We start from the raw sequence: 21,063 nt of genomic DNA, 5'->3' as shown, positions 1-21,063 counted from the left end.
GACCAACATGGAATATGTGTGTGTGTGTGTGTGTGTGTGTGTGTGTTTTTGGTTGTGTGGTTGTGTGTTTTTTGTGGTTGTGTGTGTTTGTTTGTTTGGTTGTGTGGTTGTGTGTGTTTGTTTGTTTGTGTTTGTGTGTTTTCACTATAACGTATCTGTGTATGTCTTCCAGAGGAGATGCATGCAGAGATCTGCTATGCTGAGTGCCTACTGCAAAAAGCCACGCTCACCTTTGTACAGGTAAAATATCCTAACGCTATTCTACGCAGGTAGAATATCCTAACCCTATTCTACGCAGGTAGAATATCCTAACCCTAATCTACACAGGTAGAATATCCTAACCCTAATCTACGCAGGTAGAATATCCTAACCCTAATCTACGCAGGTAGAATATCCTAACCCTAATCTACGCAGGTAGAATATCCTAACCCTAATCTGCACCGGTAGAATATCATAACCCTAATCTACACAGGTAGAATATCATAACCCTAATCTACACAGGTAGAATATCATAACCCTAATCTACACAGGTAGAATATCCTAACCCTAATCTACACAGGTAGAATATCCTAACCCTAATCTACACAGGTAGAATATCCTAACCCTAATCTACGCAGGTAGAATATCCTAACCCTAATCTACGCAGGTAGAATATCCTAACCCTAAACTACGCAGGTAGAATATCCTAACCCTAAACTACGCAGGTAGAATATCCTAACCCTAAACTACGCAGGTAGAATATCCTAACCCTAATCTACGCAGGTAGAATATCCTAACCCTAATCTACGCAGGTAGAATATCCTAACCCTAATCTACGCAGGTAGAATATCCTAACCCTAATCTACGCAGGTAGAATATCCTAACCCTAATCTACGCAGGTAGAATATCCTAACCCTAATCTACGCAGGTAGAATATCCTAACCCTAATCTACGCAGGTAGAATATCCTAACCCTAATCTACGCAGGTAGAATATCCTAACCCTAATCTACGCAGGTAGAATATCCTAACCCTAATCTACGCAGGTAGAATATCCTAACCCTAATCTACGCAGGTAGAATATCCTAACCCTAATCTACGCAGGTAGAATATCCTAACCCTAATCTACGCAGGTAGAATATCCTAACCCTAATCTACGCAGGTAGAATATCCTAACCCTAATCTACGCAGGTAGAATATCCTAACCCTAATCTACCGCAGGTAGAATATCCTAACCCTAATCTACACAGGTAGAATATCCTAACCCTAATCTACCGCAGGTAGAATATCCTAACCCTAATCTACCGCAGGTAGAATATCCTAACCCTAATCTACGCAGGTAGAATATCCTAACCCTAATCTACGCAGGTAGAATATCCTAACCCTAATCTACGCAGGTAGAATATCCTAACCCTAATCTACGCAGGTAGAATATCCTAACCCTAATCTGCGCAGGTAGAATATCCTAACCCTAATCTACCGCAGGTAGAATATCCTAACCCTAATCTACACAGGTAGAATATCCTAACCCTAATCTACCGCAGGTAGAATATCCTAACCCTAATCTACCGCAGGTAGAATATCCTAACCCTAATCTACCGTAGGTAGAGTATCCTAATCTATGCAAGTAGAGTATCCTAACGCTAATCTACACAGGTAGAGTATCCTAACGCTAATCTACACAGGTAGAGTATCCTAACGCTAATACTGTTTTCTTGTCTTAATTCATTGACTTGTTTCTCTCCCCTTTTCTTTCAACAGGATGAAAACATGATCAGCTTTATCAAAGGAGGGATCAAAATACGCACAAGTTTCCAGATTTACAAGTCAGTGTTCCCCAGAGACTAGTAGATGGGTATAACTGGCTGGGGGACTAGTAGATGGGTATAACTGGCTGGGGGACTAGTAGATGTGTTTAACTGGCTGGGGGACTAGTAGATGTGTTTAACTGGCTGGGGGACTAGTAGATGGGTATAACTGGCTGGGGGACTAGTAGATGGGTATAACTGGCTGGGGGACTAGTAGATGGGTTTAACTGGCTGGGGGACTAGTAGATGTGTTTAACTGGCTGGGGGACTAGTAGATGGGTATAACTGGCTGGGGGACTAGTAGATGGGTATAACTGGCTGGGGACTAGTAGATGTGTTTAACTGGCTGGGGGACTAGTAGATGGGTTTAACTGGCTGGGGGACTAGTAGATGGGTATAACTGGCTGGGGGACTAGTAGATGGGTATAACTGGCTGGGGGACTAGTAGATGGGTATAACTGGCTGGGGGACTAGTAGATGTGTTTAACTGGCTGGGGGACTAGTAGATGGGTTTAACTGGCTGGGGGACTAGTAGATGGGTATAACTGGCTGGGGGACTAGTAGATGGGTTTAACTGGCTGGGGGACTAGTAGATGGGTATAACTGGCTGGGGGACTAGTAGATGGGTTTAACTGGCTGGGGGACTAGTAGATGGGTTTAACTGGCTGGGGGACTAGTAGATGGGTTTAACTGGCTGGGGGACTAGTAGATGGGTTTAACTGGCTGGGGGACTAGTAGATGGGTTTAACTGGCTGGGGGACTAGTAAATGGGTTTAACTGGCTGGGGGACTAGTAGATGGGTATAACTGGCTGGGGGACTAGTAGATGGGTATAACTGGCTGGGGGACTAGTAGATGGGTATAACTGGCTGGGGGACTAGTAGATGGGTATAACTGTCTGGGGGACTAGTAGATTGGTCTAATATGGGTATAACTGGCTGGGGGACTAGTAGATGGGTATAACTGGCTGGGGGACTAGTAGATGGGTATAACTGTCTGGGGGACTAGTAGATTGGTCTAATATGGGTATAACTGGCTGGGGGCTAGTAGATGGGTATAACTGGCTGGTGGACTAGTAGATGGGTTTAACTGGCTGGGGACTAGTAGATGGGTATAACTGGCTGGGGGACTAGTAGATGGGTATAACTGGCTGGGGGACTAGTAGATGGATATAACTGGCTGGGGGACTAGTAGATGGATATAACTGGCTGGGGGACTAGTAGATGGGTATAACTGGCTGGGGGACTTGTAGATGGGTATAACTGGCTGGGGGACTAGTAGATGGGTATAACTGGCTGGGGGACTAGTAGATGGGTTTAACTGGCTGGGGGACTAGTAGATGGATATAACTGGCTGGGGGACTAGTAGATGGGTATAACTGGCTGGGGGACTAGTAGATGGGTCATAACTGGCTGGGGGACTAGTAGATGGGTATAACTGGCTGGGGGACTAGTAGATAGGTATAACTGGCTGGGGGACTAGTTGATGGGTATAACTGACTTGGGGACTATTAGATTGGTCTAGTGTGGGTATAACTGACTAGGGGATAGTACTTATGACATAACATCCTGTGCTATCTTCCTGTAGGGAATGTCAGAATATTCTGAATGTGACTCAGGACCATAGCAGTGAATCATTCAGGCAGTTCGAAGGAGGTGTGAGACTGGGTATCGGATCCTTCAACCTGGTAAGAAAGACGTGTGTGTGTGTGTGTGTGTGTGTGTGTGTGTGTGTGTGAGATGTATAAATAAATGCAGCTCGGTTTTAACAAGTTTTCTCTCTCTCAGATGCTGTCCCTCCTTCCTCAGAGGATCCTCAGGTTGCTGGAAGTCATCGGCTTCTCTGGCAACAGAGTGAGTTCAATGGTTCAGCAATGAACTGCTATGACTGCTTATAATGAATGCTGTGGGCGTTAAGTAGCCTAGTGGTTAGAGCGTTGGACTAGTAACCAAAAGGTTGTAAGATCGAATCCCCGAGCTGACAAGGTAAAAAAAGAAATCTGTCTTTCTGCCCCTGAACAAGGCAGTTAACCCACTGTTCCCCTGAACAAGGCAGTTAACCCCACTGTTCCCCTGAACAAGGCAGTTAACCCCACTGTTCCCCTGAACAAGGCAGTTAACCCCACTGTTCCCTGAACAAGGCAGTTAACCCCACTGTTCCCCTGAACAAGGCAGTTAACCCCACTGTTCCCCTGAACAAGGCAGTTAACCCCACTGTTCCCTGAACAAGGCAGTTAACCCCACTGTTCCCCTGAACAAGGCAGTTAACCCCACTGTTCCCCTGAACAAGGCAGTTAACCCCACTGTTCCCCTGAACAAGGCAGTTAACCCACTCTTCTCAGTTAGGCCTTCATTGTAAATAAGAATTTGTTCTTAACTGACTTGCCGAGTTTAATAAAAAATAAAAATATATTTAAAAAATTTGTAATAACTGTTATAAGGAGCTATGAACTGTTGTGAATGCTTATAAGAGGTGGTATTGTGTCTTGTAGGACTTTGGTCTATCTCAGCTGAGAGAAGGAGCAGCTAGCCACGGTCTCAGAGCTGTCCTCAGTGTGTTAACGTTGCTGCTCTACCATACCTACGTTACACTCATACTGGGTAGGGATACACACACACACACGCGCGCACACACACTGGTTAATAGTTGTGTAAATGTTGTGTGATGGTTGAATGACAATTGTTGTGTTTTCCAGGTTTCGGAGAAGGTTAGTAATTTTGTGATATTTGTTTGGTGGTTGTGGTTATTTGTGATGGTTCTATCATGGTTCTGTCATGGTTCTATGGTGGTTGTATTCTGGTTCTATCATGGTTCTATGGTGGTTGTATTCTGGTTCTATCATGGTTCTATGGTGGTTGTATTCTGGTTCTATCATGGTTCTATGGTGGTTGTATTCTGGTTCTATCATGGTTGTATTCTGGTTATGTCATGGTTGTATTCTGGTTCTGTCATGGTTGTATTCTGGTTCTATCATGGTTGTATTCTGGTAACATGGTTGTATGGTAGTTGTAACATGGTTGTATGATGTTGTATGGTGGTTGTATGGTGGTTGTAACATGGTTGTTTGGTGGTTGCAACATGGTTGTATAGTGGTTGTATGGTGGTTGTATAGTGGTTGTATGGTGGTTGAAAAGTGGTTGCATTCTGGTTGTATGGTGGTTGTAACATGGTTGTAACATTGTTGTATGGTGGTTATGTTATGGTAACCTTGTCACAGCATTGTTTGATGATGGTTAGTTGGTGGTTGTGTTATGGTGTTGTGGTTGAATGATGGATGTGGTTGTTGTATGGTGGTTGTGTTTTGGTTACCTTGTCACAGTATTGGTTGTGTGATGGTTGTGTTATGGTTACCTTGTCACAGTATTGGTTGTGTGGTGGTTACCTTGTCACAGCATTGGTTGTGTGATGGTTGTGTGATGGTTACCTTGTCACAGCATTGGTTGTGTGATGGTTGTATGATGGTTGTGTTAGGGTTACCTTGTCACAGCATTGGTTGTGTGATGGTTTTGTTATGGTTACCATGTCACAGCATTGGTTGTGTGATGGCTTTGTTATGGTTACCATGTCACAGCATTGCTTGTGTGATGGTTGTGTTATGGTTACCTTGTCACAGCATCGGTTGTGTGATGGTTGTGTTATGGTTACCTTGTCACAGCATCGGTGGTGGGTGTTGTGTGATGGTTGTGTTATGGTTACCTTGTCACAGCATCGGTGGTGGGATGGTTGTGATGGTTGTGTGATGGTTGTGTTATGGTTACCTTGTCACAGCATCGGTGGTGGGATGGTTGTGTGATGGTTGTGTTATGGTTGTTCCAGGTACTGGAGAAGGAAACCTTGTAGAGGCAGAAGCCTTACTGGGACCTTACCTCGAGAAGTTCCCTAATGTAAGTATCTCTCACACACACACACACACACACACACACACACACACACACACACACACACACACACACACACACAGTGTTTCTCTCCTAGGGTTCTATCATTCTGTATGGTAGGGTTCTATCATTCTGTATGGTAGGGTTCTATCATTCTGTATGGTAGGGTTCTATCATTCTGTATGGTAGAGTACTGATGGGAGTGTTTCTCTCCTAGGGTTCTATCATTCTGTATGGTAGGGTTCTATCATTCTGTATGGTAGGGTTCTATCATTCTGTATGGTAGGGTTCTATCATTCTGTATGGTAGGGTTCTATCATTCTGTATGGTAGGGTTCTATCATTCTGTATGGTAGGGTTCTATCATTCTGTATGGTAGAGTACTGATGGGAGTGTTTCTCTCCTAGGGTTCTATCATTCTGTTTTATTCTGCTCGGATTGCTGTGCTCAGAGGAAACTTCGAGAAGGTGTGTGAAACATCAAATAAAACTTCAACAAATATTTTTTCATGTGCATTCCAATACAAATGCTATATACAGTATAGGAAATAAGACCTCTGTCTCTCTACCTCTCTTTCGCTCTCAAACTCTTTCAACCTCTCTCTCTCCCCCTCAGGCCCAGTTAAAGTTTGAGGAGTGTATCTTAGCCCAGTCTCAGTGGAGACAGATTCACCACCTGTGTTACTGGGAGTTGATGTGGAGTCACTCCTTCACTCAGGACTGGCTGCAGGCATACAGATATGCTGACCTGCTCTGTAAGGAGAGTCGCTGGTCCAAGGTAGGTCGACACCCCTGACCCCTGTATGTCTCTGTAAGGAGAGTCGCTGGTCCAAGGTAGGTAGACACACCCTGACCCCTGACCCCTGTATGTCTCTGTAAGGAGAGTCGCTGGTCCAAGGTAGGTAGACACACCCTGACCCCTGTATGTCTCTGTAAGGAGAGTCGCTGGTCCAAGGTAGGTAGACACACCCTGACCCCTGTATGTCTCTGTAAGGAGAGTCGCTGGTCCAAGGTAGGTTGACACCCCTGACCTCTAACCCCTGTGTGTATAGGCCATCTATGTCTACCAGAAGGCTGTTATCCTCTCTGTTGCCTGAAGAGACCAGGCTGTTATCCCCTGTTGCCTGAAGAGACCCCCTAACCCCTGTGTGTCTCTGTAGGCCATCTATGTCTACCAGAAGGCTGCTATCCTCTCTATGTTGCCTGAAGAGGAGATCAAGAAGACTGGAGAGAATGTGGTCGAGCTGTTCAGGTGAGCTTACAACTGTTCACAGACAGCATTCATAACAGCTCATTGTAGGTCATAAAACATTCATAACAGCTCATTGTAGGTCATAAAACATTCATAGCAGCTCACTGGCCGGGCATACATTGCCAATCTTCATGGCTCTGGCTATGAATATGAATATGTATGTGTGTGTGTGTGTGTGTGTGTGTGTGTAGGCAGGTAGAGGGGCTGAAGCAGAGACTAGCAGGGAAGTCCATACCTACTGAGAAGTTTGCAGTGAGGAAATCACGAAGATACAACGCCAGAAACCCTGTCAAACTGGTGGTCCCAGCACTGGTAACACACACACACAGAGATACAACGCCAGAAACCCTGTCAAACTGGTGGTCCCAGCACTGGCAACACACACACACACACACACACACACACAGATATACAAACACACACACACACACACACAGATATACACACACACAGATATACAAACACACACAGACACACACATATATACACACAGATTCACACACAGACACACAGACACACCCACAGATATATATATATATATACACACACACACACACACACACACACACACACACACACACACACACACACACACAGATATAGACACAGACACACACTTAATAACTTTTTTCCATTCTGATGCCCCCCCCCTCTCTCTCTCTGTGTGTGTGTGTGTGTGTGTGTGTGTGTGTGTGTAGGAGATGATGTATGTATGGAATGGGTTCACCATCGTAGGGAAGAGAGCAGACACCACAGAGAGTCTCCTCATCACCATAGAGAAGACAGAGGAGGAGCTACGCAACGACCCCAGTAAAACACACACACGACCCCAGTAAACACACACACCGACCCCAGTAAACACACACACACACGGCCCCAGTAAACACACACGACCCCAGTAAACACACACGACCCCAGTAAACACACACACACACACACGATCCCAGTAAAAACACACACACACACGATCCTAGTAAAAACACACACACACACATCCCAGTAAACACACACACACAGTCCCAGTAAAAACACACACACACACACACAACTCATCTTTAAAACTTAATCAGGATCGATGGGTCCCCCCTGCGGGATGGTTGAGCTAACGTGTGCTAATGTGATTAGCATGTGATTAGCACGAGGTTGTAAGTAACAAGAACATTTCCCAGGACATAGACATGTCTTATTCGGGCAGAAAGCTTAACTTCTTGTTAATCAAACTGCACTGTCCAATTAACAGTAGCTATTTCAGTGATAAATGCCATGCTATTGTTGAGGAGAGTGCACAGTTATGAACTTTAAAATGTTTTAATATACCAATTAGACACATTTGGGCAGTCTTGATACAACATTTTGACCAGAAATACAATGGTTCATTGGATCAGTCTAAAACTTGACTGCTGCCATCTCCCCCCAGGTCCGTCAGAGTACCATCCTGATGACCAGTGTCTGGTTCAGATGTTAAAGGCCTCTGTCTTAAACACCTGGGAAGACTACTGCAGGCCGAGCTCTGCTTCACACAGGTTCTGTCCAGGTATGACACGCCCACACAGGTTCTGTCCAGGTATGACACGCCCACACAGGTTCTGTCCAGGTTTGACACGCCCACACAGGTTCTGTCCAGGTATGACACGCCCACACAGGTACATCTCTGATAAGAGTGAAACAGCACCTCTCTGTCTCGGTGTGTGTAGACCATGTATCTGATGCTGTCTGGACAGTGAAACAGCATCTCTCTGTCTCAGTGTGTGTAGACCATGTATCTGATGCTGTCTGGACAGTGAAACAGCATCTCTCTGTCTCAGTGTGTGTAGACCATGTATCTGATGCTGTCTGGACAGTGAAACAGCAAAGACCAGCATGCTGTCTCTGAAACAGTCTGTCTCAGTGTGTGTAGACCATGTATCTGATGCTGTCTGGACAGTGAAACAGCACCTCTCTGTCTCAGTGTGTGTAGACCATGTATCTGATGCTGTCTGGACAGTGAAACAGCATCTCTCTGTCTGTGTGTGTAGACCATGTATCTGATGCTGTCTGGACAGTGAAACAGCACCTCTCTGTCTCAGTGTGTGTAGACCATGTATCTGATGCTGTCTGGACAGTGAAACAGCACCTCTCTGTCTCAGTGTGTGTAGACCATGTATCTGATGCTGTCTGGACAGTGAAACAGCACCTCTCTGTCTCAGTATGTGTAGACCATGTATCTGATGCCCCTCCTATCTCCATACCCCTCCCGTCCTCCCCTCACCCCTCCTCTCCCCCCTCCCCTCCCGTCCTCCTCTCACCTCTCCTCTCTCCATACCCGTCCTCATCGCTCTCCTCCTCTCTCTCCTCTCCTCCTCCTCTCCATTCCCCCTCCTCTCTCCTCTCCTCCCCTCCCCCTCCTCTCTCTCTCTCTCTCCCCCTCTCCTCTCTCCATTCCCTAGTGAGCGGAGAATCAGATTTGACCACTACCTGATCCCCCCTCCTCTCTCCATTCCCTAGTGAGCAGAGAATCAGATTTGACCACTACCTGATCCCCCCTCCTCTCTCCATTCCCTAGTGAGCAGAGAATCAGATTTGACCACTACCTGATCCCCCCCTCCTCTCTCCATTCCCTAGTGAGCAGAGAATCAGATTTGACCACTACCTGATCCCCCCCTCCTCTCTCCATTCCCTAGTGAGCAGAGAATCAGATTTGACCACTACCTGATCCCCCTCCTCTCTCCATTCCCTAGTGAGCAGAGAATCAGATTTGACCACTACCTGATCCCCCCTCCTCTCTCCATTCCCTAGTGAGCGGAGAATCAGATTTGACCACTACCTGATCCCCCCTCCTCTCTCCATTCCCTAGTGAGCAGAGAATCAGATTTGACCACTACCTGATCCCCCTCTCCTCTCTCCATTCCCTAGTGAGCAGAGAATCAGATTTGACCACTACCTGATCCCCCCTCCTCTCTCCATTCCCTAGTGAGCAGAGAATCAGATTTGACCACTACCTGATCCCCCCTCTCCTCTCTCCATTCCCTAGTGAGCGGAGAATCAGATTTGACCACTACCTGATCCCCCCCTCCTCTCTCCATTCCCCTAGTGAGCAGAGAATCAGATTTGACCACTACCTGATCCCCCCTCCTCTCTCCATTCCCCTAGTGAGCGGAGAATCAGATTTGACCACTACCTGATCCCCCCTCTCCTCTCTCCATTCCCTAGTGAGCAGAGAATCAGATTTGACCACTACCTGATCCCCCCTCTCCTCTCTCCATTCCCCTAGTGAGCGGAGAATCAGATTTGACCACTACCTGATCCCCCTCTCCTCTCTCCATTCCCCTAGTGAGCGGAGAATCAGATTTGACCCCCTGATCCCCCTCTCTCTCTCCATTCCCCTAGTGAGCAGAGAATCAGATTTGACCACTACCTGATCCCCCCTCTCCTCTCTCCATTCCCCTAGTGAGCAGAGAATCAGATTTGACCACTACCTGATCCCCCTCTCCTCTCTCCATTCCCCTAGTGAGCGGAGAATCAGATTTGACCACTACCTGATCCCCCCTCTCTCTCTCTCCATTCCCTAGTGAGCAGAGAATCAGATTTGACCACTACCTGATCCCCCCCCCTCTCTCCATTCCCTAGTGAGCAGAGAATCAGATTTGACCACTACCTGATCCCCCCTCCTCTCTCCATTCCCTAGTGAGCAGAGAATCAGATTTGACCACTACCTGATCCCCCTCTCCTCTCTCCATTCCCCTAGTGAGCAGAGAATCAGATTTGACCACTACCTGATCCCCCCTCTCCTCTCTCCATTCCCTAGTGAGTGGAGAATCCCACTACCTGATCCCCCCTCCTCTCCATTCCCTAGTGAGCAGAGAATCAGATTTGACCACTACCTGATCCCCCTCTCCTCTCTCCATTCCCCTAGTGAGCAGAGAATCAGATTTGACCACTACCTGATCCCCCCTCTCTCTCCATTCCCTAGTGAGCAGAGAATCAGATTTGACCACTACCTGATCCCCCCCCTCCCTCTCTCCATTCCCTAGTGAGCAGAGAATCAGATTTGACCACTACCTGATCCCCCCTCTCCTCTCTCCATTCCCCTAGTGAGCGGAGAATCAGATTTGACCACTACCTGATCCCCCCTCCTCTCTCCATTCCCCTAGTGAGCAGAGAATCAGATTTGACCACTACCTGATCCCCCCCCTCTCCTCTCTCCATTCCCTAGTGAGCAGAGAATCAGATTTGACCACTACCTGATCCCCCCTCTCCTCTCTCCATTCCCTAGTGAGCAGAGAATCAGATTTGACCACTACCTGATCCCCTCTCTCCATTCCCCTAGTGAGCAGAGAATCAGATTTGACCACTACCTGATCCCCCCTCTCCTCTCTCCATTCCCTAGTGAGCAGAGAATCAGATTTGACCACTACCTGATCCCCCCTCTCTCTCTCCATTCCCCTAGTGAGCGGAGAATCAGATTTGACCACTACCTGACCCCCTCTCTCTCTCCATTCCCCTAGTGAGCAGAGAATCAGATTTGACCACTACCTGATCCCCTCTCCTCTCTCCATTCCCCTAGTGAGCAGAGAATCAGATTTGACCACTACCTGATCCCCTCTCCTCTCTCCATTCCCCTAGTGAGCGGAGAATCAGATTTGACCACTACCTGATCCCCTTCACCCTGTATGAGTTGGGTCTACTCTACAAACAACAGGGGGACTTCATCAAGGCCACACGATACATAGAGAACGCCAAGTAAGTCTGTCTGGATGGCTCCCTATTCGGTACACTACATAGGGAATAGGTTGTAGTACTTATTTAAAAAGGAGCACACTGTATAGGGAGCAGGGTGTCGTTTTGGGCCGCAGCCTGGATCACATGTAATATACCATTTAGCAGACACTTCTATCCATAGCCACGGCTGTATACGTTTGACATATGGAAGTCACTATTTTATTTAACCAGGCAAGTCTGTTAAGAACAAATTATTATTTACAATGACAGCCTAGGAACAGTGGGTTAACTGCCTGTTCAGAGGGCAGAATGACAGATTTTTACCTTGTCAGCTCTGGGATTTGAAGTCCAACGCTCTAACCACTAGGCTACCCTACCGCCTCTACACTCTAACCACTAGGCAACCCTACTGCCTCTACACTAACCACTAGGCTACCTGCCGCCCCATTAGGGTTAGGCATATGCTTAGGGTTAAAATCACATTTTTAAGAAGATAAATTGTAAAAATGGTTGGGGTTTAGACATAATTATGGGTTAGGGGGGGAACTGGGGGGTGGGGAAACTTGGGGGATATGGAAACTGGGGGGGGAAACTGGGAGGGGGTGGGGAAACTGGGGGAGGCTGGGGGTGGGGAAACTGGGGGGAAACTGGGAGGGGGGACTGGGGGGGGGGAAACTGGGGGGGGAAACTGGGAGGGGGGGGACTGTGGGGGTGGGGAAACTGGGTGGAGAAACTGGGAGGGGAAACTGGAAGGGGTGGAGAAACTAGGAGGGGTGGGGAAACTGGAAGGGGTGGAGAAACTAGGAGGGGGGGGGGAAACTGGAAGGGGTGGAGAAACTGGGAGGGGGTGGGGAAACTGGGAGGGGGTGGAGAAACTGGGAGGGGTGGGGGAACTGGGAGGGGGTGGGGAAACTGGGTGGGGAAACTGGGGGGGACTGTGGGGGTGGGGAAACTGGGTGGAGAAACTGGGAGGGGGGAAACTGGAAGGGGTGGAGAAACTAGGAGGGGTGGGGAAACTGGAAGGGGTGGAGAAACTAGGAGGGGTGGGGAAACTGGAAGGGGTGGAGAAACTGGGAGGGGTGGGGAAACTGGGAGGGGGTGGGGAAACTGGGAGGGGGTGGGGAAACTGGGAACCACTAGGCTACGCTGCCGGTGACGCAAGCGTCATGCTCTACCATCTGAGATACAGACGCCCACGTTCTTCTGTCAGTTACACTATTATTGTAATAAAATACTGTGTTTGTCTGTGTGCGTGTGTGTGTTTGCGTGTGTGTGTTTGCGTGTGTGCGTGTGTGTGTTTGCGTGTGTGTGTGTGACTAGGTTGAACTACAAGGACTACTCCATGGAGTCCAGGCTTCACTTCCGGATCCACGCAGCTCTCAACAGTCTCAAAGGATCGCCTGTCAGCACACCATAACTACAGCCCAACTACAATCAGACTACAACCGATTTTACACCATAACTACAGCCCAACTACAATCAGACTACAACCGATTTTACACCGTAACTACAGCCCAACTACAATCAGACTACAACTGATTTTACACCAAAACTACAGCCCAACTACAGATGGACTAGAATCAGACTACAGCCTATTAGACAAACTCTCCAATCAACACGCTAGGACTACAACACGCTAGGACTACAACACGCTAGGACTACAACATGCTAGGACTACAACACGCTAGGACTACAACACGCTAGGACTACAACCCCCAAGCTACACTCTGACAACATTTTAAATAAACCCCAACTACAAAAAGAAAGGAGGACCAAGGCACTCTTCGTATAATTAATTAAAATGCCTTTTATTTGTATGGAATGTTCAATAGAAACAAAGTTTTAAAAATCCAACTCGTTTCGGCTGCATGGCCTTCGTCAGGGAGTACAAAGAAATAATACAATGTCCTCTTTTAAACAGTTTTTCCAATTAGCCCTGGTCACAATATCAAGTACTAATGAAAGTGTGTGTGTGCACTGTATATAGTATGGAAAATATACAATATCGTCTGGTAATAATGACTATGTACGTATATGAAGGATGGACACTCCCCTACGTATTTATTTTGGACAGTGAAGCTAAAACATTTAATTTGACTTAATACTCCAGCGTTTTGGATTTGAGATCCAAGAGGTTTTATGAGGTGACAGAATGGCCCTCTTTTTATTAGAGGGTGTTTTCATACATGTCTGTTTTACCGTTCAGGAATGAATGCGCTTTATGTATCTAGTATTTGAAGGTTTGATAAGTAAAGTTATTTGGACAAATCCACTTACAGTTCATGACATTTTTGTCAAAGGTTTTGGTACCATATTCATAGCACACATTGACCACTAAGCTTGTGTGACTACAAACTTGTTGGATGCATTTGCAGTTTGTTTTGATTGTGTTTTGTATTATGATGTGCCCAATAGAAATTAATGGATGAAAAATGATGAGTTTAAATACAGTACAAGCCCCCCCCAAATGCTAACCTCCCCTGTTATTAGTAATGGTGAGAGATTAGCAAAAATGCTAACCTCCCCTGTTATTAGTAATGGTGAGAGATTAGCAAAAATGCTAACCTCCCCTGTTATTAGTAATGGTGAGAGATTAGCAAAAATGCTAACCTCCCCTGTTAGTAATGGTGAGAGATTAGCATTTCTCCCTGTTATTGGTAATGGTGAGACATTAGCAAAAATGCTAACCTCCCTTGTTACTGGTAATGGTGAGAGATTAGCAAAAATGCTATCCTCCCTTGTTACTGGTAATGGTGAGAGATTAGCAAAAATGCTAACCTCCCTTGTTACTGGTAATGGTGAGAGATTAGCAAAAATGCTATCCTCCCTTGTTACTGGTAATGGTGAGAGATTAGCATTCATTCATGATTATCTGTAGTCATGGTAACAATGTAGAAGTGTTTAGAAACATATTCTATTATTATTTACTATAAAAGTGACTCTAAAATGACAATACATTATTTACCATTCATTTGCTGTTGGGCATAAAATTAACTGAAATTCAAGTAAACATTTGATCACAAATCCAAAAAGCTGGAGAATATATCAGATGTTAATAGTCACATGGTTAACAGATGTTATTGGTCACATGGTTAACAGATGTTATTGGTCACATGGTTAACAGATGTTAATGGTCACATGGTTAACAGATGTTATTGGTCACATGGTTAACAGATGTTATTGGTCACATGGTTAGCAGATGTTAATGGTCACATGGTTAACAGATGTTAATGGTCACATGGTTAGCAGATGTTAATGCGAGTGTAGCGAAATGCTTGTGCTTCTAGTTCCGACAATGCAGTAATAACCAACAAGTAATCTAGCTAACAATTCCAAAACTGCTACCATAGACACAAGTGTAAGGGGATAAAGAATATGTACATACAAATATATGATTGAGTGATGGTACAGAACGGCATAGGCAAGATGCAGTAGATGGTGTTGAGTACAGTATATACATGTGAGATGAGTAATGTAGGGTATGTAAACATTATATGAAGTGGCATTGTTTAAAGTGGTTAGTGATACATTTTTTCATTCAATTTTTACATTATTAAAGTGGCTAGTGATATATTTTACATCAATTTCCATTATTAAAGTGGCTGGAGTTGAGTCAGTGTGTTGGCAGCAGCCACTAAATGTTAGTGGTGGCTGTTTAACAGTCTGATGGCCTTGAGATAGAAGCTGTTTTTCAGTTTCTCGGTACCAGCTTTAATGCACCTGTACTGACCTCGCCTTCTGGATGATAGCGGGGTGAACAGGCAGTGGCTCGGGTGGTTGTTGTCCTTGATGATGTTTATGGCCTTCCTGTGACATCGGGTGGTGTAGGTGTCCTGGAGAGCAGGTAGTTTGCCCCGGTGATGCGTTGTGTAGACCTCACTACCCTCTGGAGAGCCTTACGGTTGTGGGCGGAGCAGTTGCCGTACCAGGCGATGATACAGCCCGACAGGATGCTCTCGATTGTGAATCTAGAAGTTTGTGAGTGCTTTTGGTGACAAGCCGAATTTCTTCAGCCCTTCTTCACGATGCTGTCTGTGTGGGTGGACCAATTCAGTTTGTCTGTGATGTGTACGCTGAGGAACTTAACTTACTACCCTCTCCACTACTGTCCCATCGATGTGGATAGGGGGGTGCTCCCTCTGCTGTTTCCTGAAGTCCACAATCATCTCCTTAGTTTTGTTGACGTTGAGTGTGAGGTTATTTTCCTGACACCACACTCCGAGGGCCCTCACCTCCTCCCTGTAGGCCGTCTCGTCGTTGTTGGTAATCAAGCCTACCACTGTAGTGTCGTCCGCAAACTTGATGATTGAGTTGGAGGCGTGCATGGCCACGCAGTCGTGGGTGAACAGGGAGTACAGGAGAGGGCTCAGAACGCACCCTTGTGGGGCCCCAGTGTTGAGGATCAGCGGGGTGGAGATGTTGTTACCTACCCTCACCACCTGGGGGCGGCCCGTCAGGAAGTCCGGTATCCAGTTGCACAGAGCGGGGTTGAGACCCAGGGTCTCGAGCTTTGAGGACGAGCCAAATTAAATGTTTACACTGAACAAAAATATAAATGCAACTTGCAACGATTTCAAAGAGTTACAGTTCATATAAGGAAATCAGTCAATTGATTTAAATTAATTAGACCCTAATCTATGGATTTCACATGACTGGGAATACAGATATGAATCTGTTGGTCACAGATAGCGCAGCTTCCCTGAGGCGGTTTCAAACAGTTTGTGCATAAATTCTTCAGTTGTGAAAACCCACCGTTTCATCAGCTGTCCGGATGGCTGGTCTCAGACGATCCCACAGGTGAAGAAGCCGGATGTGGAGGTCCTGGGTTGTCGTGGTTACACGTGGTCTGCGGTTGTGAGGCCGGTTGGACGTACTGACAAGTTCTCTAAAATGACGGCTTATGGTAGAGAAATTAACATTCAATTCTCTGGCAACATCTGCAGTCAGCATGCCAATTGCAGGCTCCCTCAAAACTTGAGACATCTGTGGCATTGTGTTGTGTGACAAAACGTCACATTTTAGAGTGGCCTTTTATTGTCCCCAGCACAAGGTGCACCTGTGTAATGATCATGCTGTTTAATCAGCTTCTTGATATGCCACACCTGTCAGGTGGATGGATTATCTTGGCAAAGGAGAAATGTTCACTAACACAGATGTAAACAAATTTGTGCACAAAACATGAGAGAAATAAGCTTTTTGTACATATGGAAAATATATATATTGTGATGTTTTATTTCAGCTCATGAAATATGGGACCAACACTTCACATGTTGTGTTTATATATTTTGGTTCAGTGTCCAAATAGAGAGAGTTTCTATAGGTCTGACATGGTATAGAACAGCACTTCAAGGAAAGCAATGGAGATGTTTGGTCAGACTATATTTCTGTTAGTTGGTTAGTTAGTAGTTGTGTAATTTGAATATAAATAAATATATTCTCACCACTGCCAAAGAGAGACTGGTATCATATTCACTATATAATACACTACTATGGGTTTTCCTATATAATGCACTATATAATACACTACTATGGGGTTCCCTATATAATACACTACTATGAGTTTCACTATATAGTACACTATATAATACACTACTATGGGTTTCACTATATAATACACTACTATGGGGTTCCCTATATAATACACTACTATGGGTTTCCCTATATAATACACTACTATGAGTTTCACTATATAGTACACTATATAATACACTACTATGGGTTTCACTATATAATACACTACTATGGGGTTCCCTATATAATACACTACTATGAGTTTCACTATATAGTACACTATATAATACACTACTATGGGTTTCACTATATAATACACTACTATGGGTTTCACTATATAGTACACTATATAATACACTACTATGGGTTTCACTATATAGTACACTATATAATACACTACTATGGGTTTCACTATATAATACACTACTATGGGTTTCACTATATAGTACACTATATAATACACTACTATGGGTTTCCCTATATAATACACTACTATGGGTTTCACTATATAGTACACTATATAATACACTACCATGGGTTTCCCTATATAATACACTACTATGGGTTTCACTATATAGTACACTATATAATACACTACTATGGGTTTCACTATATAATACACTATTATGGGTTACAATATATAGTACACTATATAATACACTACTATGGGTTTCCCTATATAATACACTACTATGGGTTACACTATATAGTACACTATATAATACACTACTATGGGTGTCCCTATATAGTACACTACTATGGGTTTCACTATATAATACACTACTATGGGTTTCACTATATAATACACTATATAATACACTACTATGGGTTTCCCCATATAGTACACTATATAATACACTACTATTACTACTAGTGTAACCTGGCGGGCCTAGAGTTTCCCCTGGTCAAACAGGAAAACCTCCTGGTCCTACCCAGACATTATAGACAGGAAAACCTCCTGGTCCTAACCAGACATTATAGACAGGAAAACCTCCTGGTCCTAACCAGACATTATAGACAGGAAAACCTCCTGGTCCTAACCAGACATTATAGACAGGAAAACCTCCTGGTCCTACCCAGACATTATAGACAGGACAACCTTCTGGACCTACCCAGACATTATAGACAGGGAAAACCTCCTGGTCCTAACCAGACATTATAGACAGGGAAAACCTCCTGGACCTACCCAGACATTATAGACAGGAAAACCTCCTGGTCCTAACCAGACATTATAGACAGGAAAACCTCCTGGTCCTAACCAGACATTATAGACAGGAAAACCTCCTGGTCCTACCCAGACATTATAGACAGGAAAACCTCCTGGTCCTACCCAGACATTATAGACAGGGAAACCTCCTGGTCCTACCCAGACATTATAGACAGGAAAACCTCCTGGTCCTAACCAGAAATTATAGACAGGGAAAACCTCCTGGTCCTAACCAGACATTATAGACAGGAAAACCTCCTGGTCCTACCCAGACATTATAGACAGGAAAACCTCCTGGTCCTAACCAGACATTATAGACAGGGAAAACCTCCTGGTCCTACCCAGACATTATAGACAGGGAAAACCTCCTGGTCCTAACCAGACATTATAGACAGGGAAACCTCCTGGTCCTACCCAGACATTATAGACAGGGAAAACCTCCTGGTCCTAACCAGACATTATAGACAGGGAAAACCTCCTTGTCCTACCCAGACATTATAGACATGGAAAACCTCCTGGTCCTACCCAGACACTATAGACAGGAAAACCTCCTGGTCCTACCCAGACATTATAGACAGGAAAACCTCCTGGTCCTAACCAGACATTATAGACAGGAAAACCTCCTGGTCCTACCCAGACATTATAGACAGGGAAAACCTCCTGGTCCTAACCAGACATTATAGACAGGAAAACCTCCTGGTCCTACCCAGACATTATAGACAGGAAAACCTCCTGGTCCTACCCAGACATTATAGACAGGGAAAACCTCCTGGTCCTACCCAGACATTATAGACAGGGAAAACCTCCTGGTCCTAACCAGACATTATAGACAGGGAAAACCTCCTGGTCCTAACCAGACATTATAGACAGGGAAAACCTCCTGGTCCTACCCAGACATTATAGACAGGAAAACCTCCTGGTCCTAACCAGACATTATAGACAGGGAAAACCTCCTGGTCCTACCCAGACACTATAGACAGGAAAACCTCCTGGTCCTACCCAGACATTATAGACAGGAAAACCTCCTGGTCCTACCCAGACATTATAGACATGGAAACCTCCTGGTCCTACCCAGACATTATAGACAGGAAAACCTCCTGGTCCTACCCAGACATTATAGACAGGGAAAACCTCCTGGTCCTACCCAGACACTATAGACAGGAAAACCTCCTGGTCCTACCCAGACATTATAGACAGGAAAACCTCCTGGTCCTACCCAGACATTATAGACATGGAAACCTCCTGGTCCTACCCAGACATTATAGACAGGAAAACCTCCTGGTCCTAACCAGAAATTATAGACAGGGAAAACCTCCTGGTCCTAACCAGACATAGACAGGTAAACCTCCTGGTCCTACCCAGACATTATAGACAGGAAAACCTCCTGGTCCTAACCAGACATTATAGACAGGAAAACCTCCTGGTCCTACCCAGACATTATAGACAGGGAAAACCTCCTGGTCCTACCCAGAAATTATAGACAGGGAAAACCTCCTGGTCCTAACCAGACATAGACAGGTAAACCTCCTGGTCCTACCCAGACATTATAGACAGGGAAAACCTCCTGGTCCTAACCAGACATTATAGACAGGAAAACCTCCTGGTCCTACCCAGACATTATAGACAGGAAAACCTCCTGGTCCTACCCAGACATTATAGACAGGAAAACCTCCTGGTCCTACCCAGACATTATAGACAGGAAAACCTCCTGGTCCTAACCAGACATTATAGACAGGAAAACCTCCTGGTCCTACCCAGACATTATAGACAGGGAAAACCTCCTGGTCCTACCCAGACATTATAGACAGGGAAAACCTCCTGGTCCTACCCAGACATTATAGACAGGGAAAACCTCCTGGTCCTACCCAGACTGGATACAAAGAGGAGGAGATGATACTTTAGACCTTTAGACCCGCTGCAACACCTGGTGGCCACGAGTGTACGTTACCCTGGTTACCAACTCCTCTCTATCCGGTGGCTGTCAAACAGGGCGGTGACCAATGAGAGTACAGTATAGTCCTAGTGACCAATGAGAGTTTAGTAGGGTCACCCACATAAACACTAGGGCTGTGTCCGACATGGCGCCCAAAATCCCTACAGTATGTATTGCACATAAAAGTAGATAGAGGACTCGTCTTTGTATCTGTGCCATTATACCGTCTGTAACAGCATGGGCAGCAAGCACCATTGAGGCTACAACTCATAGGAATCCCCACCCAGTTGACTACTTTAAAATGGCGTAAGACCTCAATGGCAGGTCTATGCTAAAACGGCCTTTTGGCCACTAGAGGCCTCTATCATTCTCTATGGTGGTGAACTAATAGGGTTCTGTTTTAGATGTAGTTTTCCACTAGAGGCCTCTATCATTCTCTATGGTGGTGAACTAATAGGGTTCTGTTTTAGATGTAGTTTTCCACTAGAGGCCTCTATCATTCTCTATGGTGGTGAACTAATAGGGTTCTGTTTTAGATGTAGTTTTCCACTAGAGGCCTCTATCATTCTCTATGGTGGTGAACTAATAGGGTTCTGTTTTAGATGTAGTTTTCCACTAGAGGGCGGTGATGGGCTGTACCAATATTGTTTCCAATTTTTGTATCGAGACCAAATACGTGTGTGTGTTCGTCTAAGCGTGTGTGTCCGTGTGTTACTCACTCATTTTCGTCAGTGCCTCTGTGTGTGTTTTTGTGTGTTTATAGACAGTGAGCACCAAAAGTATTGGGACAGTGACACATTAT

At 45.4% G+C, this 21,063-nt stretch overlaps 1 protein-coding gene across 1 annotated transcript in view; it reads left to right on the top strand.

Moving 5' to 3' along the window:
• Positions 1–13,146, top strand: part of LOC112217846 (tetratricopeptide repeat protein 39B) — a 35,225-nt gene extending 22,079 nt beyond the window's left edge. The window contains 15 exon segments of the mRNA XM_042327995.1: positions 173–240; positions 1,739–1,803; positions 3,372–3,471; positions 3,572–3,637; positions 4,276–4,384; positions 5,601–5,668; positions 6,069–6,128; positions 6,277–6,438; positions 6,821–6,912; positions 7,104–7,224; positions 7,611–7,722; positions 8,330–8,371; positions 8,374–8,446; positions 11,515–11,631; positions 12,931–13,146. Of these exon segments, the coding sequence (XP_042183929.1) occupies positions 173–240; positions 1,739–1,803; positions 3,372–3,471; positions 3,572–3,637; positions 4,276–4,384; positions 5,601–5,668; positions 6,069–6,128; positions 6,277–6,438; positions 6,821–6,912; positions 7,104–7,224; positions 7,611–7,722; positions 8,330–8,371; positions 8,374–8,446; positions 11,515–11,631; positions 12,931–13,027 (1,352 nt within the window). The 3' untranslated portion in view covers positions 13,028–13,146.
• Positions 13,147–21,063: the final 7,917 nt, after the last annotated feature.

The sequence above is a fragment of the Oncorhynchus tshawytscha genome, linkage group LG10 (genome assembly GCF_018296145.1).
Source record: "Oncorhynchus tshawytscha isolate Ot180627B linkage group LG10, Otsh_v2.0, whole genome shotgun sequence".
In the NCBI taxonomy this organism is placed as follows: Eukaryota; Metazoa; Chordata; class Actinopteri; order Salmoniformes; family Salmonidae; genus Oncorhynchus; species Oncorhynchus tshawytscha.
Note: the sequence above shows the minus strand (reverse complement) of the source record. Positions and strands in the feature narration are given on the sequence as shown.